Source organism: Lepus europaeus, chromosome 7 (genome assembly GCF_033115175.1).
Source record: "Lepus europaeus isolate LE1 chromosome 7, mLepTim1.pri, whole genome shotgun sequence".
Lineage (NCBI taxonomy): Eukaryota > Metazoa > Chordata > Mammalia > Lagomorpha > Leporidae > Lepus > Lepus europaeus.
In genome coordinates this window covers 50,773,954-50,796,010 of record NC_084833.1, presented here as the reverse complement: position 1 = coordinate 50,796,010, position 22,057 = coordinate 50,773,954, and the positions used below count along the sequence as shown (strand labels likewise).

At 39.7% G+C, this 22,057-nt stretch overlaps 1 protein-coding gene across 2 annotated transcripts in view; it reads right to left on the bottom strand.

The window, feature by feature from the left end:
• COPB1 (COPI coat complex subunit beta 1) overlaps nt 1-22,057 on the bottom strand; it is a 53,540-nt gene that overhangs the window by 2,128 nt on the left and 29,355 nt on the right. For both annotated transcript variants that reach the window (XM_062196458.1, XM_062196457.1), the window contains exons 11-20: nt 19,956-20,101; nt 16,911-17,007; nt 14,272-14,432; nt 11,708-11,828; nt 10,456-10,683; nt 10,139-10,318; nt 7,114-7,258; nt 4,754-4,873; nt 2,134-2,279; nt 1,470-1,559 (exon numbers count right to left, since the gene is read on the bottom strand). In XM_062196458.1, coding sequence (XP_062052442.1) covers nt 1,470-1,559; nt 2,134-2,279; nt 4,754-4,873; nt 7,114-7,258; nt 10,139-10,318; nt 10,456-10,683; nt 11,708-11,828; nt 14,272-14,432; nt 16,911-17,007; nt 19,956-20,101 — 1,434 coding nt within the window. The remainder of the gene's footprint in view (nt 1-1,469; nt 1,560-2,133; nt 2,280-4,753; nt 4,874-7,113; nt 7,259-10,138; nt 10,319-10,455; nt 10,684-11,707; nt 11,829-14,271; nt 14,433-16,910; nt 17,008-19,955; nt 20,102-22,057) is intronic.

Sequence of the window (22,057 nt, the reverse complement as noted above, 5' to 3'; positions counted from 1 at the left end):
CAACGGCAAAAAGGAAGACCTTTCTCTCTGTCTCTCTCTCTCACTATCAACTCTGCCTGTCAAAAAAAAAAAAAAGAAAATGAAAAAAAAAAATAAACTATTTTGGAATAACTCTCTAGCTGAAAGGGGTAAAAGATTAATAAGAAGAAATTAATTTGACTAGTTAACTGAGCCACTGCACTAGGAACAAGTAGGATGATATATTCCAACAGAAAGAGGTAATAAGCAGATCTGTACATTCTAGGAATTAACTTTTTAAGATTTATTTGACAGGGCAAACTCAGAAGGCTTCCATAGCCTTGGCAACTCATGACGGGAGTCTAGGGTGGTTACTGGCACCATAAACTAGAGTGTCAATTTGTTGGGTCAACAACAGGAGTTACTGTGCACTTGCTCCTCATGTGGGATCTCTGTCCTTAATGTGCTGTACATTGTGATTTAATGCTATAACTAGTACTCAAACAGTATGTTTCACTTTGTGTTTCTGTGTGGGTGCAAACTGTTGAAATCTTTACTTAATATATACTAAATTGATCTGTATATAAAGAGAATTGAAAATGAATCTTGATGTGAATGGAAGGGGAGAGGGAGTGGGAAAGGGGAGGGTTGCAGGTGGGAGGGAAGTTATAGAGGGGAAAGCCATTGTAATCCATAAGCTGTACATTGGAAATTTATAATCATTAAATAAAAGTTAAAAAAAAAAAAGATTTATTTCACAGGCAGAGTGACAGAGAAAGAGGGAGGCACATGACACAGAGAGTTCTTCCATGTCCCCAATAGCCAAGATTGGGTCAGGAGCAAACTAGGAGCCAGGAAATCCACCCAGGTCTCCCACTCTTCCATGTGAGTGGCAAGGACTCAAGGCCTTGGGCCATCACTTGCTGCCTTTCCAGGAGCAATATCAGGATGCTGGATCAGAAGCAAAGGAGGGGGCCAACGTAGTGGCATGGTGGTTAAGTAGCTGCCTGCATTGCTGGCATCCCATAGGGGCACTGGTTTGAGTCCCGGCTGCTCCATTTCAGATCTAGCTCTCTGCTAATGTGCCTGGGAAAGCAGCAGAGGATAGCTCAAGTGCTTGGGCCCCTGTACCCGTGTGGGAGACCTCAAAGAAACCCCCGGCTCCTGGCTTTCGCTTGGCTCAGCCCTGGCCATTGCAGCCGTTTTGGGAGTAAATCTCACAAACTCAGTGGATGGAAGATTTCTTTCTCTCTTTTAACTCTGACTTTTTCAAATAAATAAATATATCTTAAAAATAAAATAAAATAAAACAGTATAGGAGCCAGGAATGGAACTAGCATTCTGATATGGGATGTGGGGGCCCTGGGCAGCAGGTTAACCTGCTGCCCAGGGGGGCCTTCTAGCTACTCTAGAATGACATTTTGCCCAAGCTGAAGAAAACCGAAATTATACTAGAAGCAGCCAGGAGTCTATTATTCTCTCTCAGATTTAAGAAATTTTGCAAATTTTACCTTCTCTGGAGTGAGGCATTTCATATTGGTTGACTTTAGTATGTGCTGTAAATAGTCATTTAAGTCAATCATATTGGTGTTAACTGTCACCTGTAAAGAAAAACAATGTCAAGGAGATCATAAGTCTTCCATTGAGAAATCTGTCAATCAGTGATATTTCATATTAGAACCTACTTCCAACTATCATATAGAGGGGAAGGGCAGGCAACAAGAAGGTAAATAACATCTACAAAATCCCAACAACCTGCTGTTTGCTGTCAGTGCTTTTAGATATAGATAACAGAAGATCAATAAGAAGCATACAGAATATTTCTAATAGAAATCAAAGTTTGATGGGACAAAGATCACTAGAGGATCAGAGACTCTGCAAAGCCTCTTGTAGATACTATATTCAGTGGTAAGCTATTATTATGTAGAAAGGATGGAATATTGCATATAATGTCTTAATCAGATTATAGAACTGCTACTCTAATCAACGTACAATGGCAAATTACTAAACTACTTGCATGATTTTCAGTTACAGCTAATTTGAAGGAACAGATATCAAGACTGTTCGCTTTTCAAACATGACACTTTTTAGTGGGATTAACTGAACAGGGAATCCCTCAAAATTAGCCAAAGGAAAAAAGATTAATGGGTGCAAGGAAACCTCCCAAGAACTAACTTTGTTTTCCCATTCAAATTCAGCCCACATCTGACGGAATTCAGCATCAGTGCAAGTTGCAGGCTGGATGTAGTCCATGATGTCAATGTGGATATCACTGAGGACCACACAATTTCTGTCACTCGCTGCTCCAGACACATCATAAACTGCAATAAACAAAAAGATCTCCAATCACTGAGGCAAATTTCGACTTTAGGTTTTAACATATACAAATAACAATTATGATATTATTTATAAACGTTTACAGAATATTTATTATGTACTGGGCTCTAAGTGCTCTACAAGTATTGTAGGGCTGGCACCCAAAATCCTATCTGATTGTATTATTATTTTCTATCTTACAAATGAAGAAACAAAAGCACAGAAGTTAAATAAATTGCACAAGGTCAAACAACGGTAAGTGGCACGGACAGGATTCAAACTCAGGCACATTATGTTTTTAAACAAATAATTCTGACCCATTGTAGTGTCCTAGCCACTGCAGCAGACAGACACACAGGCAGTACAGTATTCTCACGGTAGGTGCACTGCTGAACCACAGCACTTTTAACAACGAAAGATCATTTGCTCTCATGACTGTCTCTTCCATAGTGGGAAGTTTCACTTTGGTGCCTACCTTCCCTCTTATTAGTGTCTTGACAGTCCCTCACTCCTTCTACTTTAAGGGAAAACTGAGATTACCAAGAAAAAGGTCCTTTAATTTTCAGTCCAATTTATTAAAAATAAATATTTCTCTGAATCTACTCTCTCCTCTTCCCCTTTTATATACTGCCTATTCACTTCAGGACTAATACTTCCTGACAACTATGATCTCTTCATTGGTCAAGGATCTCACTCCATCAATCATTATCTCTTTCACTCTGAAGTCTTTTTTTTTTTTTTTAAAGATTTTATTTATTTATTTGAGAGGTTGAGTTACAGACAGTGAGAGGGAGAGACAGAGAGAAAGGTCTTCCATCTGCTGGTTCACTCCACAAATGGCCACAATGGCTGGAGCTGCACCCATCTGAAGCCAGGAGCCAGGAGCCTCTTCTGGATCTCCTACGCAGGTGCAAGGGCCCAAGGACTTGGGCCATCTTCTACTGCTTTCCCAGGACATAGCAGAAAGCTGAATCAGAAGTGGAGCAGCCAGGACTCATAAAGTGCCCATATGGAAAGCTGGCACTGCAGGCAACAGCCTTACCCACTATGCCACAGTGCCGGTCCCTCCTGTTACTTTTAAATAAATATTTATCTCTAGTTTAGATCGTTTGTGTCAAGACTCACAATAAACTACTATTGCATATCTTTAGACACTTTTAATATTCAACTTGCTCAAGATTAAACTACGTGTTCTCTCAAATTTGATCTCCTATATTTCCTGTTTTGGTGAGTGACACAAACAACAACGTAATCCAATCCAGAAATCTGAGAGATAATCTAGCCACTTCCTTCCTCAACGCTAACTCATTCTTTCTTTTCCAACTCTTACTGCAGTTGTTTAAGCTCTCTGTCCTTTGTTACTTGGGCTTCAGCAATAGGCTACTAGTTAATTTTCCTGCCTCTTCTAATCAATCTTCTACAGTGCTATCACAGAAATAGTTCATCATTTAATTCACTAATTTACAATTTCTTAATGTTACCCCTTCCACAAATAAAAATTTGAAATGCTTAGCATAGCAAATATAATATGACTTCCATTAACCTTCCTAATTTAAGTTTTTTCTTCCCATGACCCTCCACTGCACTCTGAACTCCAGATATATCAAACTGCTTACATTTGTTCCAGCTGCACCCTTGTCTGTCCGTAGAACACTTACAAATCTTTTAAAACCTTACTTATATATCAGCTCCCCCAGGAAGCCATTCCTAATCCCTGTCCTAAAAGCTCTCGACATTCTGAGAACTGGACAAATCCCTTCCTTACTCCCACCCTACCTAGAACAAGCTGCTTTCATAATAGTTACCATTTGTAGTGTATGTATCTATTTTTTTTTTTCCCCAAATCCAGTTTTATTAAAATCGTTTGGCTCCTTTAGAAGCAGTAAAAAATCTTTGATTATGACCATGGACATAAGAGACACAAGTATTTTACACATGTTCATATACTTACATATTTTCCTTACTCAACTACCAGCTATCTGGAGATTTCGTTCCTCACCATGGTAACCCTATTCCTATGACAGAAATTGTTAGAAAATCTGCTTATGGACTGAATGCTTCTGAACAAACTAATCCTAATTCTGAAACATCCTTGTATATGTGGGAACAAATGTCTGTATGAAGGTTTAGACTCAGTTCAAATGTTATCCTTTGATAATATATATATCTTCTTTCTTCATAAATCCTTCCACCCTGTTATCATTTTTTCTACTATGATCTCAAACCATTGTTTCTACTATGATCTACTATATAAATTAGTCCCTAGGACATTGTATTATAATCTTATTATTTCCTTATCTATCTCCTCCCTTTGCCTAATAGTTTCTTGAGGATAGTGACTCTACATGGTTTATTTCTGTATACCCAGATCATAGAACAATGCTTGGCAACATAAAGAGTGCCCCACAGCAACTCACTACAGAAATTCCGTAATAAAAAAAAATACTGAATTACCACATGGCATAAAACACCGCCTTACCTATATTACCAAAAATTATTCCATTTTCTGTTGATGCCACTTTCACATTAGCTTTAATATTTGCAAAGTCATGAGGAGCAAGAGTCAAAGGAGATGGTTTTTCCACAAGTTTCAGGTCTCCTGAAAAAAAGTTTGGACATGGTTAAAATACATATATTAACCATAAAATTTTAAAATGTATGCATCTTAGAGCAGCATACCAGTTGAGACACTGCTTGGGATTCCTGCATCCCATAATGGAGTGCCTGGTTCAAGTTGTAGCTCAGTTCCCTGATAATTCATACCCTGGGAGGCAACAGGTAATGACTCAAATCGTTGGGTCCCGGCCAACCCACATGGGAGATCCATATTATGTTCCTGGCTTCTAATTTCAACCTGGCCCAGCCCCAGTTGTTGTGGGTATTTGGAGAGTGAACCAGGAGGTGAGAGATGTGTCTGCTTGCCTTACAAATAAATAAATAAAAGTTTTAAAAAATAAAAAATTAATAAAATGTATGAATTTAAGTTTCTAGAAAAATAACATTATATATTATATGTTTCATCATATTATGATGAAACAAATTCATTTAGCATCCTCATTATATCAATATGTACATTTTCAAAAAATTACAGGTATCTCAATATTTTTAATATTTAATTCATGGAGGGGCAGTTACTTAAAGCTTAAGTCTTAAACTATATATTGCATTACAAAGAAAAATTAAAGAATTTGCATGAAGGTTTGAAATTTTTTTTTAAGGTTTACTTATTTATTTGAAAGGCAGAATTGGGGAGGGAGGAAACAGAGAGAGAGACAGAGAGAGAGAGAGAGAGAGAGAGAGAGAGATGTTCCATCCACTGGTTCATGCGCCAAATTACCACAATGACCAGAATTGGGTCAGGCTGGAGCCAGGAGCCTGAACTCCATCCAGGTCTCCCACATGGGTAGTGGGGCCCAAGCATCTGGGCCATCCTCTGCTTCTTTCCCAGGCACATTAGCAAGAAGCTGGATTGGAAGTAGGGCAGTTGAGACTGGAACCGGTGCCTATATGGGATGCTGGGAGTTGCAGGAGGTTACCCACTACACCACAGTATCTGCCTCAAGCTTATAAATTTTCCCATCCAAGTACTAACCAGGTCCAACTCTGCCTAGCTTCCAAGATCAGACGAGATCGGGTGTGTTCAGGGTGGTATGGCCGTAGACAAGTTTATAAATTCTTAAGAGACATAGTTCTTTATACAGGTACTAGGCTATGCTGAAGAACTAAGAGTAAACATATGTTCTCCTTTGTTATCTTTTTTTGCATAAATTTATTCCCACCATTGTGAATTTATAAACCCCAAATCCAGGTATGGGCAGAACCCACAGCGGCGTCTCTACAGGGACTCAAGGGAAAAGAACCCATTACAGGTGGTGACAGGTATAGAACAGCGCTAGATCTGCTGAACACACAGCAAGGGAACAGGAGGTAGGCAGGTCAGGTAGGGGCTGACCACTGCCACTCCTTTGTTATCTTGAAGTCTCTTAATTCTTGCAGAAGAAACATTGAATTTGCTGGGGGCACTGCACTGTTCCTATATGCAATTTACATTTTTTAATTTAAAAACCAATATGAAATTGGTATGAAGAGAAAAATACAATCTTACACTGCTACATGTCGTAATGATGCAATACTTCAGCTACACATGGTATGTAACAGCTATGATTCAGGGAATACCTAATTCTAAGGCATTTAAAATTCTGAGTCACTCACTAACTCTGTAACTTAAATAACTTGTACGATATGTAGAAAAACTTGTATTTACTAGATTAAGTTCACTGAGTGAATCCATCTAAATGTGCCGCAAGTATCAGAAAATCAACACAACAGGCCGCGGCTCACTAAGCTAATCCTCCGCCTGCAGCACCAGCACTCCGGATTCTAGTACCAGTTGAGGCACCGGTTCTGTCCCGGTTGCTCTTCTTCCAGTCCAGCTCTGTTCTGTGACCCGGGAAGGCAGTGGAGGATGGCCCAAGTGCTTGGGCCCTGCACCCGTATGGGAGACCAGGAGGAAGCACCTGGCTCCTGGCTTTGGATTGGCGCAGCGTGCCGGCTGTAGAGCCATTTGGGGAGTGAACCAACGGAAGGAAGACCTTTCTCTCTGTCTCTCTCTCACTGTCTAACTCTGCCTGTCAAAAAAAAAAAAAAAAAACATAGAAAATCAACACAACAGAGGTTTAGACAACTGGAGTTAAAGGAGACAACATGTAAAATTTAAAACTAAGCATTGAATCAAAATGTAATTCAAGAGAATGCTTATACTAAAACCTGTGCACAATCTGCCACGAAGATCTACTGTGTAGCATTATCTTTTTCTTCCTTTATAATAAATTTCCTCACCTAGAGTAGCTAACTCTAATGTGCAGTTCTGCAAAGTATCAGTGGTTTGGTTCACAACAAGAACATCCAGGACAATATCATACTGGTTGACATGAACATAAGCTTCTGCATATACAGGATCTGAGAAACCTGTCAACTGGGTGACCTGTAAGAAAAAAATAAAGGTATAATCAAAGGAATGACAATTTAACCAAACACATCCTCACTAAATGATTAAGTCTGGTAAATAATTAATAGCAGTGCTCAGATTAGAAAAGTCACTTTGAAATAGGCATGATAAAACTGTTCTATAATGTAGAAATGGAAATTTAAAGTGGGACATTAGAAATAACAGGTCCTAGGTTTAAAAAACAGTATTCATACAATATAGAATTTTCTTTTTCTTTTTTTAATTTAATTTTTTTTTTTATTTTTTGACAGGCAGAGTTAGACAGTGAGAGAGAGAGACAGAAAGAGAGTTATAGACAGTGAGAGAGAGACTGAGACAAAGGTCTTCCTTCCGTTGGTTCACTCCCTTAATGGCTGCTATGGCTGGCGGGCTGTGCCGATCCAAAGCCAGGAGCCAGGTGCTTCTCCTGGTCTCCCAGGCAGGTGCAGGGCCCAAGCACTTGGACCATCCTCCACTGCCTTCCCGGGCAACAGCAGAGAGCTGGACTGGAAGAGGAGCAACTAGGACAGAATCCAGCGCCCCGACTGGGACTAGAACCCGGTGTGCCGGCTCTGCAGGCGGAGGATTAGCCTAGTGAGCCGCGGCACTGGCCACAATATAGAATTTAATTTAAAAATGATATTCAGGGGCCGGCACTGTGGCACAGATTAATTCTCTGCCTGCAGTACCAGCATCCCATATGGATGCTGGTTCTAGTCCCGGCTGCTCTTCTTCCAATCCAGCTCTCTGCTATGGCCTGGGAAAGCAGTAGAAGATGGCCCAAGTGCTTGGGTCCCTGCACCTGTGTGAGAGACCCAAAAGAAGCTCCTGGCTCCTGGCTTTGGATTGGACCTGCTCCAGCCGTTGCAGCCATTTGGGGAGTGGAACAGCAGATGGAAGAGACTTTTTTCTCTGCCTCTCCCTCTCAATGTCTATAACTCTACCTATAAAATAAATAAAATCTTTTTTAAGAAAATGATACTCAGGCACCTTTTGGCTTTTAAGTTGATTAACTTGGTATAAGGTATATGTGTTGTTTTTAAGCTGAGTAGTTCAGTGGTAGACAGACATTAAACATGTTTAGTAAACACATTTAAACACTGTTCCAACTTAGGAATTGAATACATTTGTACATATTTTCAGTTAAATCCCTAGTCACTCTATGAAACTCAGGAATCAAAATTAAAGTAATATGGTAGTCTTTGCTACCTAAGCTCAGGAAACAAACAGATCATATAGCAAGAAATGCTTTTATGATGCCATGAAGACCGAACGCTTCCTACCCTCCTCCAAATTAAAAAACACTCAAAGTACAACACTTTAAAAATGTAATATTGTCACAGGCAACAAAACAAATAACCACCAGATTAACCGGATAACATCAAAATTAAAACATTTTGTGCATCAAAGGATTTTAACAAATGAAAATCCACAGAATGGGAGAAAATATTTGTAAATCATGTATTTAAAAAGAACACAGGCAGATAACCAAAAAGCACATAAAAAGACTCTAACACTAATAATTAGAGGAATGCAAATCAAAATCATGATGAGATAATACTTCATACTCAAGGGTAGTTGCTGTAAAAAAAAAAAAAAAAAACAGAAAATAATTGTTAAAAGATGTGGAGAAACTAGAACCCTTGAACAATGCTAGTGAGAATGTAACATGGTGCAACTACCTTGAAAAACAATAAGGTAGTTCCACAAAAAACTTAAAAGTATAATTACCATAAGATCTACCAATTCTACTTCTGGAGATATATATATATATATATATACACTCAAAATAACCAAAAGCAAGGACTCCCAAGAGATATTTGTACATCTATGATGACAGTATTACTTACAATAGCTAAAATATGGAAGTACCCCACACGTCCAGGAATAAATGGATAAACATAATGTGGGATACACTTACAATGGAATATTATTCAGCTTTAAAAAGGAAGGAAATTCTGATATAAGCTACAATATAGATGAACCCTTACAACATTACGCTAAATGAAACAAAGCCAACCACAAAAGGACAAACATTGATTCTACTTATATAAGATATTCAGAGTAGTCAAAATCACTGAGACAGGAAGCAGAATGGTAACTGTCAAGTGATGGGGGAAGTAGGAATCAGTTGTCACTGTCTAATGGATATCGAGTTTCAGTTTTACAAGATGAAAACAGTGTTGAAATGGTTGTACAATAATGTGAATTCAATGAATGTCAAAATGCAAACATTAATAATTTATTAAAATGGTAAATTTTGTTATCTAATTTCTACAATTCAAAAATTAATATATGTAAGATTATTTGTATCAATTCCTAATTTTAAGGAAGAAAACATGTTTTAGTAGTTGTAATTGTTCTACTGACTTTATCCTGAACAACAAAATCAAATTGAGACTATTCACTCATTTAATGGAGAAGCAGTTAAACTATGCATTGAGTCTTAAATTTATGTTTAAAAGAGTAGAATTGACTTCCTAAGAAAATCTTGTAAAGAACTCAATATATTAAGAAAATAACAGTGGAACTGCGCTATTTAAAGCAGAAGGGGACAGGAGAAGCTCAGGTCAACAAAGCAGCCAGAACCCTGTCTGTTGAGTTTCCCTTGATTAGCTTATGATTCACACAACACAACTAGTTCAAGTTATAATATTATCTAATGGACTTATAGTACTATAATAAATATTTCATCAACTTTTGAGTTTCAGTTGAAGTTTAATGGCCCTATCAATTATAGAGACTTGACAGAAACTGATGCTGTATATAAACTAGCTCATTTTTCTTTTAGAAAACAGCAGGACCAGCAACTTCCTGATTACTACTTTCTTAAGTAGTCATTTTAGTTAATTTACAGTGTATTTGGTATTCTGTTACCTTGTTAAGCTTAGATGCTAGGGGATCTGCTGCCTCTTTCCTCTGTGTGTTACCCATTGCTGCCAGCAGACTCAGCTGGAACTGATCTTCCTTGCAGTTCATTTCATTTTTTGCAGTTAGTTGCATGAAGGAAATGGGGTCATCAGGCTGTACCGTCACATTCCTCTTTTCAGATTCTTTCTGTGTTGGGAATACAACAAATAGCTTTTACTAAACCTTTAATAGTGACAACCCTCACATATGAGGACTGAAAAATGAACAAAATTTTAAGAACTGAACCATAAAGCTTTTTTATGGCTTTTCCATATACATCTTACCTTTTGGGATAACTTCTCTTCTTCAAGTTTAGCAGATAACATATGAGAAAGGGACTGTCTGCATTCCTTATTGAAAATGTCATTCATTAAAGGTGAACATTCAGACAAAACCTTGAGGCACAGGGAAATTCGGTCTACATCATCATCAGTAATTGGCTTCTTAGGGAGAGAGGATTTTCCCAAATGAAGGATTGTAGCCATGAGCAACATAGCCTCCGCAACAAAAGACTAGAAAATGAGAAAAATGGTTCTTGTGTCATGATTCTCCAACTGCAATAATGTCACTTTATTATAACTCACAATTCAAGAACTAAAATTAACTTTTCATTTCAATTGAATAAGACAGCAAATCCTTTAGATGTTATCTTCATAGTTACCTTTTTTTGTACTATTCTCCATCCTTTTTATTCTAACTACCACTTTCTAAGGCTTTAATTAACCCTCAACTGAAAGAGCAATTGCTTTCTACTGGTTTTCCCTTGCTCTAGTTTTCCCTCTAACTACCCCACATGATGAGGCCATCTTTTTTCTCTCACACATAGAAAAAAACAATGATACATTTCACCAATTGTTAACATTTTGCCACATTTGCTCTTTAATGCCCTATTCACTTATTAAATTTTTTGCTAAACATATGAGAATAATATTCTTCATCTGGCCCAGTCCTGGCAGTTGGAGCCACTTGGGAGAGAACCAGCAAACACAAGAGCTCTTTCTCTGTCTCTCCCTAACTCTGCTTTAAAAAAAATAAAAAATGAAAAGTTTGTGGAAAATGGAATAAAATAATTTCAAAATCCGTGCAAATTTTTCGTAGTACATATTTTCCACAAACTTTTTGAAGTACCCTCATATAATATTGTAAATGAGTACACAGAATGGTCAGAAGGCATCATGAATGTCTGAACTGTAGATAGGAATAATTTAAAAGATTCTTTTGGATAAAACAATGAGTGAGTGGATGAAGACGTTAGAGAGAAAGGCATTTCCTTCACTGGTCCCTGATTAATCCCAACAAATAGAAGTGATTTCATAAGCCCTGACTTTTCCTTCCATGGACTATCACATGATATTATTATTATGTAACTTCGTAAATTTTATGGTTAACATATATTACTGTGTCCACATCCCCTATTAAACTATGCACTCTTTCATAATATGAACTATATCATTAACTTCTGGATCTCTCACTGTCTAGAGTACAATAGGTGCTTGATATTCAGTTGCTGGGTAAATGCATGATAAATGAACTTACATTTTGCTTTTTCTTCTCTTGAACCAAAGCTACATAGCGCAAGGCAATCTTGGTCAGAGTTGTGGCAAGGGAGGCAGCAACAAAAAAATCTCCATCCAAAAGGAATCCTCTCAGGGGAGGTCTGTAAAGAGATAAAACAAAACAAAACACCAACCTTTGAAGCACCATGCAGCTTTTGTAAAAATGATTCAAATAAGCCAGTCTCATCACCCTTCAGTGAGAAGGACCTCAATTAGCTCCTTCTATAGTGCTCAGAAGGAAAAAAATATATACATGACTTTAGTAGACACTGGAGGCAGCAGGTGATTGTTCAAGTAATTGGGTCCCTGCCAAATATGTGGAAGCCCTGGATTGAGTTCTGGTTTCCAGCTTCTGCTTAGTTCAGCCCCAGCTATTATAAGCATTTGGAGAACAAAGAGTGGAGAGATGCTCTTTCTTTTCTCAACTAAGTAAATAAGGGACCAACATTGTGGCGTAGCAGGTTAAGCTGTTGCCTGCATCCCATATGAGCACCAGTTTGTGTCCTGGCTGCCCTTCTGCTGATTCAGTTCTCTGGATCATGGCTAGGAAAGCAGCAGAAGATGGCTTGAGTGCTTGGGCCTTCATCACCCACATGGGAGACCCAGATGAAACTCTTGGCTCCTGGCTTTCGCCTGGCAGGGCCAGGTCACTGCAGCCATTTGGGGAGTGAACCAGTAGATGAAAGACTTCCCTTGGAGCAGGCTCTCTGGTGTAGTGGGTACCTGCAGCGCCAGATCCCATATGGGCACCGGTTAGAGCCCTAGTTGTTCTATATCCAATCCAGCTCCCTGCTGCTGAGCCTGGGAAAGCAGCAGGAGATGGCCCAAATCCTTGGGCCCCTGCACCTACTTGGGAGACCTCAAGGAAGCGCCTGACTCCTGGTTTTAACCTGGTTCAGCCCCAGCCATTATGGTCATTTGGAGAGTCAACCTGCAGGTGGAAGACCTCTCTCTCTGTCTCTGCCTCTCCCTCTCTGTAACTCTGACTTTCAAATAAAATAAATAAATCTTTAGGGAAAAAAAAAAAAAAAAAAAAAAAAAGGATTTCTCTGTCTCTCCCCTGTCTATAACTCTTTCAAATAAATAAATCTCCCCCCCCCACCAAAGAAACCTTTTATTTAAGGAAGCATAAATTTCTTAAGTACAACTTTAGGATTATAGTGATTCTTCCCACCAAACCCGCCCTTTCACCCCCATTCCCACTCCACCTCCTCCACCCTTTCCCAGTCCCATTCTCCATTAGGATTCATTTTCACTTAACTTTATACACAGAAGAACAACTCTATACTAAGTAAAGATTTCAACAATTTGCACACACACACACAAACTGTTTGAGAACAAATTTTACAGTTAATTCTCATAATACAACTCATTGAGGACGGAGGTCCTACATGGGGAGTTAGTGCACAGTGACTCCTGTTAATTTAACAACTAACACTCTTATTTATGACATCAGTGATCACCCGAGGCTCTTGACATGAGCTGCCTAGGCTATGGAAGCCTTTTGAATCCACAATCTCTGCCAATATTTAGACAAGGCCATAAACAAAGTGGAAGTTCTCTCCTCCCTTCAGAGATTAAACAAACAAACAAAAGAGGATTTCTCTGTTTCTCCATTACTCAGCCTTTCAAATAAATAATATTTTAAATAAATACATTTTTAAAAGGGGTGGGTATTTGGTCTAGTAGTTAAAACACCAAAATCCCATATCAGAGTGTCTGGGTTTGCGTCCTGGCTCTGTTCTCCATTCCAACTTCCTAGTACTGTAGATCCCGGGAGGTAGCAGGTGATGGCTGAAGCGTCTGAGTCCTGGTCACCCAAACTAGAGACCTAGATTTAGCTGGTTTTATCTGGCTCAGCCCCAGCCTTGTGGGTACTCAGGGAGTGAAGCATTAGGTTGGAGCTCTTTGTTGGCTTGTGAAATAAAAAATTTAAAAAAAAATTTAAAGATAAAAATAAAAAATATCAGCTTTATTAAAATATAAATAAAACGTATCTTCCAATGATGCAAGAGCCAAAATTAAGCTAAAGAGCTACATTCAAATCCTGGCATATTTGTTTGTTTATTGGGTAAATTACAAATGTCTCTAGGTCTCAAATTCCTCTTCTGGAAAATAGAGGTAATAGACCTTATCTCAAAGAACTGTTGCTTTCTTTACCATGAAAATGGGGAACAAAATAAAGGAGAAAATATCAAACTTTTACTCCATTAATTAGAACTAGAAAAAACTTCATGTTTCTAGGTACTAAATAGCAACAAAACTCAAATGTCATCAAAGTGATCTCATGGCATTTCACATGAGCAAAATAATTTTATGTCAACAGAAAAGAATTATTTCAATGAAAACAGTTGGAAGGAACAAACCATCAACATAATTTCTAGGAAAAATATTTAAACATCTTCCTTTCAAATACCTTAAATGGCAAAGATTTTCATTTTGATCACAAAAGCAAACTAATGCATGAAAATAAATATGTAACTGCTTTTTATATCAGAGTAATAATAAAAGCACAGCTGGTAGTTCATAAGTGTTGTGAATTACCTGTCTTCCTCTTTCTTGGCAGGTCTAGAACTGCTAAGAGCACTCTGAGTTGCATAGGTACCCATTTCAGTAACCAGTTTCTGAACTGGCCCCACAGTTACTTCTTCTTCAGGTTTTAATTCACCAGCCTCTTTCTTTATTTCTGACTCTACAATTGGGATCTAAAAGTCAATTGAAAACATAAATTTAGTAATAATATTAAAAGCAAGCAAAATTCACATATATATTTTACCATTTCTATAAAGAAGGCATTTTCTCAATGGGATTTTTGGAACCTGGAGCTCTGCTTCTAATTTCCTTTACTTCCTAGGATAATGTTTTGGGAGCAACAGAGACTAAGAACAGAGTTTGATGTTCCTAGGTTGGAATTCTCACTCTGCCACTTACTAGTTGTCTAGTTCTGGGTAAGTCAATTCAATCACTTTGAGTCTCAATTTCTTACCCTGATAAATGAAAATCTCACTTCTTTTCACACAAATTACTTAACAGAAAAATACATATGACAGTGTCAAATGCAAAGCAGATGGCTCACTAAGCCTATTCCTCTTCTCTTCCCGTTTCCTTGAAATATTAAACAAAATAGCACTCATCCTTTTAAAGTGAAATAAATCTTACTTGTATAGAACTTTACCAACTACCTTTTCTTTTTATATTTGTAAATGTTTATTCATTTATTTTTATTTCTTCTGAAGACAGACACACACACACATAGAGAGAGTGAGAGAGTGGGTGAGAGAGAGAACGTGAGAGAGCTCACTGGTTCACTCCTCAAATGCTCACAAAAGTCAGGGCTGGGCCAGGCTAAAACCAGGAATCTGGAACTCCATCTAAGTCTCCCACGTGGGTGGCAGGGACCCAAGTAATTCATTCATCATTTGTTGCCTCCCAGGATACAACAGCAGAAAGCTGGATTAAAAGTGGAGGTGCTGGGTCTCAAACTGGCACTCTGATATAAGGGATTACCAAGTAGTGGCTTAACCTGCTGTACCACAATGCCCACCCCAAGAACTTCTTTTAAATTAATGGCTACTATGTATTCTTTGTTACCAGTCTATTAAGGAACTCTAAAAGTCTTTAATCATTATCTATGTGAATCCCTTTATTTATAGATGAAAAAAGTGATGACTGGGGCAGGTGTCTGTCCTAGCAATTAAGACACCCCTATCCCACACTGGGCTTCCTGGGTCATCACCCAGCTTGGGCTCCTGACCCCAGGCTTCCTGCTAATGACACTTGGAGCCAGCAGTGATGCATCAAGCATTTAGTTTCCAGTTACCCTTATGGAAGATGCGGATCAACGTTCCAGCTTCCAGGTTTAGCCTGGCTCAGCCCTGGCGGCTGCAGACACTGGGAGAGTGAACCAGTGGATGGGAACTCTCTCTCTTTTATCTTCTCTCTGCCTCTTAAATAATTTTAAAAATTTAAAACAAAACAAAACTATGCCTAGTTCAGTTAAAAAAAATTAATTTGGCCGGCGCCGCGGCTCACTAGGCTAATCCTCCGCCTTGCGGCGCCAGCACACTGGGTTCTAGTCCCGGTCAGGGCACCGATCCTGTCCCGGTTGCCCCTCTTCCAGGCCAGCTCTCTGCTGTGGCCAGGGAGTGCAGTGGAGGATGGCCCAAGTCCCTGGGCCCTGCACCCCATGGGAGACCAGGAGAAGCACCTGGCTCCTGCCATCAGATCAGTGCGGTGCGCCGGCCGCAGCGTTCCTACCGCGGCGGCCATTGGAGGGTGAACCAACGGCAAAAAGGAAGACCTTTCTCTCTGTCTCTCTCTCTCACTGTCCACTCTGCCTGTCAGAGAAAAAAAAAATTAATTTGTAGCTGGTGCTGTGGCATAGTAGGTTAAGCTTCTGCCTGTGGTGCTGGGATCCCACATGAGCGCTAATTCGTGTCCTGGCTATTCCACTTCCGATCTGGCTCTCTGCTAATGGCCTGGAAAAGCAGCAGAGGACAGCCCAAGTGCTTGGGCCCCTGTACCTGAAGAAGCTCCTGGTTACAGGTTACAGGCTTCAGATTGGCCCAGCTCCAGCTGCTGTGGCCATTTGGGGAGTGAACCAGTGGATGGAAGACTGTTCTGTTTCCTCCCTCCCCTACTCTGTAACTCTATCTCTGAAATAAATAAACCTTTTTCTAAAAGAAACTTAAATTCAAGGTCTCAGAACTAATTATTGGCAGAACCAAGACTAGAACTCATGTTTCCTAACATGCAGTACACTGTTCTTTCTATTCTATCATGGGTCATTTGGTATACCACTAATAGCAGTAAAGCTACTAGTTTCAGTACATAAATATCCTAAAGTCAGCCTTTTCCTAAGAAATTTCTTGTTTCAGAACTATTAGGCTAAAATTTTATAAGCCTTATTCTTTTAAAGCATAAAACATTTTGTTCAAATAAAATCTTACCTGGAAGGCTAAAGAATAAAAGAGAAAAGCTTTATGGCTAAATGTGGGGAGAAAGAGCTCTCCTGATTTTCCACAGTGCCTAAGGCTTATTTATTGGGGTAATTAAAATACATTTTTTCAATGTTCTTTAGTTCAGATACTAATAAATAAAAACACAAGAGCAAATCTTCACATAAGGATCAAATTTTGAAAAGGAAACTCATATAAAGTAGGAGTCATTAAAATAAAACATACCTCCCCAAGGGACCGGCGGACCTCAGTCATCACACTCTGAATATCTTCCTTGGTACTACAGTATTCTCCCAGGATCCACAATGCTCCTCGGTAAATCCTGGGTCAAGAATACAAGCTCTGAAACATGGACCTGGCAAACACATCTTTTTCGGGCAAACTATCCATTGCAAAGCATAGAGTTACATAATTAAAAGGAATATTCAGTACTTACTAGAATTCTATTGAATATCTTTGCTTTTATTCTAAAACAGGAGGAACATCTGACTCATGAAATCATTTTGTCTGGCTTTCTTAAGGCAACCGCAGGTCAGACTTGAAATTCAATAAATCTATGGCAGGCTAATTTTTAAGTTGATAATTTTGTATAGCCTGTGAATGATGTAATAAATATCCAAATGGTCCTAGGCAGAAAAAAGGTTCCCCTCCCCTGCTCTAAAATCTCCAACAAGCTCCTGCTCCACCCTCACTTTTAGAGGATGGTGTTCTTGCTTCCTTGGCAAACACATATGGAAGCAGAGATCTTTCTTTTGAATTTAAGCTCAAGCAAGAAACCAAGGGCTGGCACTGTGACGTAGCAGGTTAAGCCACCTTCTGCAGCACCAGCATCCCAAATAGGCACTGGTTCAAGTCCTGGCTACTCCACTTCCAATCCAGCTCCCTGCTAATGCACCTGGTAAAGCTGAGGAACATGGCCCAGATGCTTGGGCCCCTGCACCCACATGGGAGACTCGACGGAGTTCCTGGCCTGGCTTTGGATCAGCCCCCGCTTCAGTTGTTGTGGTCATTTGCAGAGTGAACTAGCAGATTTCCTTCTCTGTCTCTCCCTCTCTCTAACTCTGCCTTTCAAATAAACAAAAACAATAAATCTTAAAAAAGAAATCAAGGTCATCCCATTCTAAAAGATTATAGATGAACATTTCAGAAAGAATGTAACATTGTTTTCATTCTCTCCAGAAATAATTTGGATTAAAAGCGAAATAATTGCTCCCATTTATCATTAAGAATATTCTAAAACTGGCAAACCTAGAAGTAAAAATAAATACGAAAATGTTTCCCAGCAAAGCATTCATTTAGGACAAAGATATGATAAATTTGGCTTTATCATTTATGACTCTAGGAAATATATTTTTTAAGCTTATTCTTTTTATTCATTAGAAAGGCAGAACAACAGAAAGAGAGAGAGACAGACAGACAGAAAAAAGTGTTCCACCTGCTGGTTCACTCCCCCAAAGACTACAACAATCAGGGCTGCGCCAGGCCACAGCCAAAAGGCAGGCACTAAGGGGTTTCAGGTAGGTGGCAGGTGCCCAAGTACTTGAGCCCTTATCTGATGCCTCCAAGGCTGCACATTAGCAGGAAGCTGGATTGTAAATGGAGGTGGGATTTGATCCCAGGTACTATGATTAAGGATATAGGTATCACAAGTAGAGCTTAATCCACTTCGATACAATGCCTGTCCCAAAACATTCATCACTTCCATAAATATCAACACAATTTCATATCATAAAAACATTTCTGCACTGGTTCCTTCATTTCTATCTAAGCAGACCTGCTGCAAGTCTGTTTTAGTCTATCCATCAGATGCTTTTTAAGTTTTCTGATTCTTATTTTATGTGAAAGGCAGACAGACAGCTGGATCAGAATCAGAGCAAGGGGGGCTGACCCAGCAGTCTGATAAGGGATGCCAGCATAACAGTGGCTTAATTCGTGGTACCATAATGCTGGCTCCACCCATCAGATGCTTTAGAGATAAAATTTGGATACAATATAGCAAAGGGTATTCAAGGGAAACACAGATTAGGTTGTATGCTCAATCTCTCCCTTTAATAAATAATAATGAGGAAAATACAAATAAGGAAATCTAAAAAGTGATGCCTTTTCTTAAATACTTTGTTTCTTAATTACTTTGAGATTCACAAGGTCTTATAGGAGATAAAAAGGGTACTTCAGAAACCTCATGGGGTGGCTGGTATCATGGCATAGCAGGTTAGGCCAATGCTTGCAAAGATGGCATCCCATACTACAGCACAAGTTCAAACACTGGCTATTCCACTTCTCATCTAGCTCCCTACTGACATGCCTAGGAAAGCAGCAGATGGCAGCTCAAGTTCTTGGGCTCTGCCACCCATGTGGAAGACCTGAATGGAATTTCAGGCTCCTGGGTTCAGCCTGGCCTAGCCCTGACGGTCGCAGCCATTTGGGGAGTGAAATCAAGATCTCTCTCTTTCTCTCTGCTTCTCCATCTCTATTTCATTCTGCCTTTTAAATAAATAAAATTAATCTTTAAAAAGTGAAGTAATAAAAAAGTTCATGAAAATGGAACTTAAAAATAAACTTATTTTGGTTCAAAAAAAGGTCTGAAACGCAAGTAAAGGAGGTGGTCTTCAAAAAGCTTAAAGAAAATGTATATTATGAAAAAATATGTATGGATTTCAAAAATTTCTTGCACCAAAATAAATATCACTTAATTTCACTTTTTCCATGGTGGAGGAACCTAACTAGATCATGATAAAAACATTTCCTTTTGGGGCCGGCGCCATGGCGCAGTAGGTTAATCCTCCGTCTGCGGCTCTGGCATCCCATATGGGTGCCAGTTCTAGTCCCAGCTGCTCCTTTTGCAGTCCAGTTCTCTGCTATGGCCTAGGAAAGCAGTAGAAGATGGCCCAAGTCTTGGGCCACTGCACCCATGAGGGAGACCAAGAAGAATCGCCTGGCTCCTGGCTTCAGATCAGCGCAGCTCTGGCCATTGCAGCCATCTGGGAAGTGAACCAATGGAAGGAAGACCTTTCTCTCTGTCTCTCCCTCTCACTTTCTGTAACTCTAACTCTCAAATAAAAATAAATTTAAAAAATCTTTAAAAAATTTTCCCTTTATCCACAAACTATGGATTGACTGAGAGTAGGGGTGAAGTGATGTTTATTGTCATGCTTAATTTGCCTTGACTCATATCTCTTCTCCAATCTATTTTCTAGCAAATAAACCTTTAAAGATAGAAACTGATAAAATGGTTAATTGACCCTACATCTAAATGTACTTTAAACTTACTTGACAGATTTAATAGCATGAAAAACTTCAAGCATTTTCTCCACAATAAGCATTCTCAGGTTATCAAATCGCTGAATGGCTTCACGAACAAACTCCAAGACATCAGCTGCTGCTGCTTCATTACTGTCACTAAGAAATTCCATTAACTAAAAAGGAAAAAGGGAAACATGATTCAAAAAATGTAATTTTCAGAAAGAAAATTATCTAAGGCAAGAGATAAATTAACAAAAATACAAAGAATATAATTACTAATAAATTTCAAATACATACCAAATATAAAACAAGAGACAAGAACTACTACATAAGGGTCAGCACTGTGGGCATAGCAAGTTAAGTGGCTGCCTACAGCTCCAGCATCCCATATGGGCCCGGTTAGAATCCCAGCTGTTCCACCTCCCATCCAGCTCACTGCTGATGCTCCTGGAAAAGCAGCGGAGGATGGCCCACGTGCTTGGACCCTTGCACCCATGTGGGAGACCTGGAGGAATTCTGGCCATCTGGGGAGTGAACTAGCAGAAGGCAGATCTCTCTATTTCTCCTTCTCTCTCCCTCTAACTCTGCCTTTCAAATGAATAAAATAAATCTTAAAAAATATTATATAATCAAAGCCACATGGCATTTTTGGAAAAGATTTATTTATTTATTTGAAAGGCAGAATTACAGAGAGAGAGAAGGAGAGGCAGAGAGAGAAAGAGAGAGCGAGAGCGCGCGCGCACGTGCACGAGAGAGAGAGAGAGAGAGAGAGAGAGAGCGCGCGCGCGAGAGAGAGCGCGCACAAGCTGGTTCACTCCCCATCTGTCCACAATGGCCAGAGCTGCACCGATCTGTAGCCAGGAGCCAGGAGCTTCCTCCAGGTCTCCCATGCAAGTGCAGAGGCCCAAGCACTTGGGCCATCTTCCACTGCTTTCCCAGGCCATAGCAGAGAGTTGGATCAGAAGTGAAGCAGCTGGGTCTTGAACTGGTGACCACATGGGATGCCGGCACTGCAGGAGGCGGTTTTATCTGCTATGCCAGAGCGCCGGCCCTGGCTTTCTGTTTTATGTGCAGCCAAGTTTATTATAAAACTCACTTTTTTCAAAGATTAATTTAATATTATTTTAAAAGATTTTTATTTAATTATTTGAGAGGTAGAGTTACAGATAGAGAGAGGGAGAGAACAGAGAATAGTCTTTCATCCACTGGTTCACTCCCCAAATGGCCGCAATGGCTGCAGAGGGGCCAATCTGAAGCCAGAAACCAGGAGTTTTTCTGGGTCCCCCATGCAGGTACAGGGGCTCAAGCACTTGGCCCATCTTCTACTGGTTTCCCAGGGCATAAGCAGAGAGTTGCATGAGACCCTGAAGAAGCTCTTGGCTCCTGGCTCCAGAACGCAGCTCTGACTGTTGCAGCCAACTAGGGAGTAAACCAGTGGATGGAAGACCTCTCTCTTTCTCTGCCTCTCCTTCTCTAACTCTGACTTTCAAATAAATAAATAAATCTTAAAAAAAAAAAAAAAAGAGGAGCAGCCAGGACACAAACTGGCACCTATATGGGATGGCAGTGCCTCAGGCAGAGGCTTAGCCTACTACACCACAGCACCGGCCCCTGTAATAAAAATTCCCAACAGAGGGATTATCGCTATGGCACGGGGGGCGGGGGGGGGGGGGGGGTTAAGCTGCCTCTTTGGGACAGCGGCATTCCATATCAGAGTGTTGGTTTCAGTTCTGGCTACTCTGCTTCTGATTCAACTCCCTGCAATTGCGCTTAGGAAGGCAGTGGATGATGATCCAAGTATTTGGGCCCCTGTCACCCATATGGGAGACACAGATGGAGTTCTGGCTCCTAGCTTCAGCCTGGACCAGCCCTGGCCATTACAGACATTTAGGAAGTGAACCAGCAAAAGGAAAATCTCTGTCCCTCCGTCTGTCTGTCTCTGGCATTCTTCCTTTCAAATAAATAAACCTTAAAAACAAAAGCAATAAACTTCTGATAGAAGAAATTCACAACTCAAAATAAGTTGGATATTTCTAAGTTGTAAGTAAAAGTAAAACCATCTGAGAAAATTCGGAATTCAATGGTAAAATTTCAAATTACAGTAATTTACCTAATTTATCTGATAACAG